Here is a 2,780-nt window from a genome sequence, read left to right on the forward strand (position 1 = left end):
GAAGTAATTTTTTTAAATGTAAGAAATCATTATTGAAATATTGATTATACAGCCATCAAGAATTGAAGTCTCTATAAAGCCGGAAAACATGAGATTAAGATGCCGGCTGCAAACGCATCGCATAAATAACAATTACACCAGTAGTCCGCTGCAGGAATATATATATATATATATATATTTAATTCAGTAATTTCTGATTTATTTTACCAATTGACTAGAAAATGAAAGCATTATGCTTTGTGAGTGATATCATTTGAGAAAACGAATTGATCTTTTGACTAGGTTACAAGGACAATTTTTATATAGGGATAACTACATAAATTGCTTCTGAATTGTAATTCATAACAGTGAATGATGAAAGCAGTAAATTAAATGCATAAATTCCAACGCTCATCGCCTAAATAATGGAATAATAGAAATGCAAAACAAATGGTATAAATATATACTTACACTCGCTTTTATTCCGAATGTCTACATCCCAACGAGTAATAAATTGGAAATTAAAATATACATGACCACTAGGTAATGTTTTTATAAAGAGTTCTTCGGAAAATTTGTCTTCTGCAGCAGTTACTGCGGTAATAATAAATAATAAGCAAGTAAGTGAAAGGCAGACGACATTATGTCGACAAACATCCATGTCTAAGCAACTAATCGGAACAAATACTAAATATAATAAGGAGTGAATATGAATGCAATTGTTTTTGTTTTTGTTTTTTTTTCAAAATATACTGAGCTAAAAACTGTTCTTATACTGATAAAGATTAATATTGAAAGAAAATTATTTTATTTTATTTATGTGAAAAAAGACGTTTTAATAAAAAAATATAATTTTAAACTCACACATATGTGAGTGTGTGTGTGTTTGTACTTTATTAAAAGCAGCAGAAATATCACAAAGACTGTTACACAGTTTCACGTTCCCGTTCGTCTGACAGTTTTGTTAGAAAGGTACAGAAATTACGATATATATATAGAGAGAGAGAGAGAGAGACAGACAGACAGAGGGAAAGAAAGAAAGAGAGAGAACGGGAGGAAAGATGATTGTTCAGCAGCAAATAATGAGAGAAAGAGGTAGGGAAGACAAATAATAGGCGGTCCGATTCATTTTAGTAATATTTAATCAGATTTAAGATAATTTACAGATTGCATGAATTGGTAGGGATTAGGGTTAATGTTGACATTATTACCCGGAAACGAAATCGCAAAAAAAAAAAAAAAAGCGGAACGGGTGTAAAAAAAAAAAAAAAGGTGTAGGAAAAGGAATATGAAAACAAAAATTCTTGGAAAGCAACGGGGGCGGGGTGGAGAGGCCCTCGGAAAATTCACAAGATTCGATGTTTTTCCCTCATAACTTTTAGGAAAATGAGTTCTTTTAATGAAATTTTATATAAATACCTTTCAAACGGTATAGATTACGATTATAAAGAAATTTGTGAAGGAAATCTTTTCCAAGGGGGTGGGGAGAGGACTTCGGAAAATTCACAAGATCCGATGTTTATCTCTCGTAACTTGAAAGAAAATGAATATCTTTCTACTTCACATCCACGTAGGAAACGAATCTGAAAACAAAAATGCGCAGAAAGAAACGGAGAGGGAGTAGAGGACTTCGGAAAATTCACAAGATCCGAGTTTTTCCCTCATAACTTTGAGGAAAATATAATCCGTTTGAAATCACAAATTAGACTTTTCCCCAGGAACTTAGATGCTAAACATCCCTTTGAAGGTAAGGGTCCTTACTTCTACTATGTGTGTGTGTGTACATAGATATACACGCAAAACCTGTCCATGGCCTTACCAGACCAGAGCTTTTTCAAAAAACAACCGCATGTGCTTGAATGTGAAGTAAGAGATGATTTCTGGTCAGTTACAATGGTTGTTTTTGAAAAAATTCTGGTCTGGTACGGATGTTGATAGGTTTAGCAGCATGATGACAGTCCAAAGGATTGAGATACCTGACACTTTGCTGTACTAGAGAAGACCCATCCTCCGCACCAGAAGTGTTAAGACTGCATCCCCTGGTGAAGAGGATTGGCCTGCAAGAGTCCTGTGTCGGTGCCATGTAAAAGCACTTGTGCCAGTGACATGTTGAAAGCACCCAGCACACTGTAAAGTGGTTGGCATTGGGAAGGGCATCCAACCATAGAAACCAAGCCAAATCAGACTGGAACCTGCTGCAGCTCTCTGGCTTGCCAGCTCTGGTCAAACTGTCCAACCTATGCCAGCATGGAAAATGGACGTTAAATGATGATGATGATGATAATGAAACTAGTAGTTGTCTCTCTTTCTCTTCAAATGTTCAGGGGCATCCTTAGAAATAGCTGATAGCTTCCATTACCTAGGTGACCAAGTCAGCAGTGGAGGAGGATGCTCTGAGAGCATAGTTGCTAGAACAAGAATACAGCCCCTACCACCACCAATACCACTACCACTCTCCTTCACATGCCTCACCCACTTCAGGCCCCTCTTTCATGTGCTTACCTGCACATTTTCCATGCCCCCAGATATATCCCCTACCCCTTCAAGCCTCTCCAATTTCCCTCACCATCACCACTTGCTATAGTCATATCCTCTCCATCCCTAAACATATCCCCTCACATTCTCATGGAACCCCCCTATACCTTTTATACTCTCTCCCCCGCTGTTCCCTGTGGGTAGAGTCCAATACATCTCCAACACCTCTCTCTCATACACACATGCACACTCTGACTGTCTCTCTATCTTTCTCTCTAACTCACTCTCACCTTCATTCTCCTTCCTCGTTCTACTGGAGTAACCAA

The 2,780-nt window shown here is 37.4% G+C and overlaps 1 protein-coding gene across 1 annotated transcript in view; it reads right to left on the bottom strand.

Moving 5' to 3' along the window:
* Nucleotides 1–920, bottom strand: part of LOC106874901 (GPI transamidase component PIG-T) — a 19,203-nt gene extending 18,283 nt beyond the window's left edge. The window contains exon 1 of the mRNA XM_052965679.1: nt 451–920. Within this exon, the coding sequence (XP_052821639.1) occupies nt 451–640 (190 nt within the window). The 5' untranslated portion in view covers nt 641–920. The remainder of the gene's footprint in view (nt 1–450) is intronic.
* Nucleotides 921–2,780: the final 1,860 nt, after the last annotated feature.

This window comes from Octopus bimaculoides, chromosome 1 (assembly GCF_001194135.2).
Source record: "Octopus bimaculoides isolate UCB-OBI-ISO-001 chromosome 1, ASM119413v2, whole genome shotgun sequence".
Classification (NCBI taxonomy): Eukaryota; Metazoa; Mollusca; class Cephalopoda; order Octopoda; family Octopodidae; genus Octopus; species Octopus bimaculoides.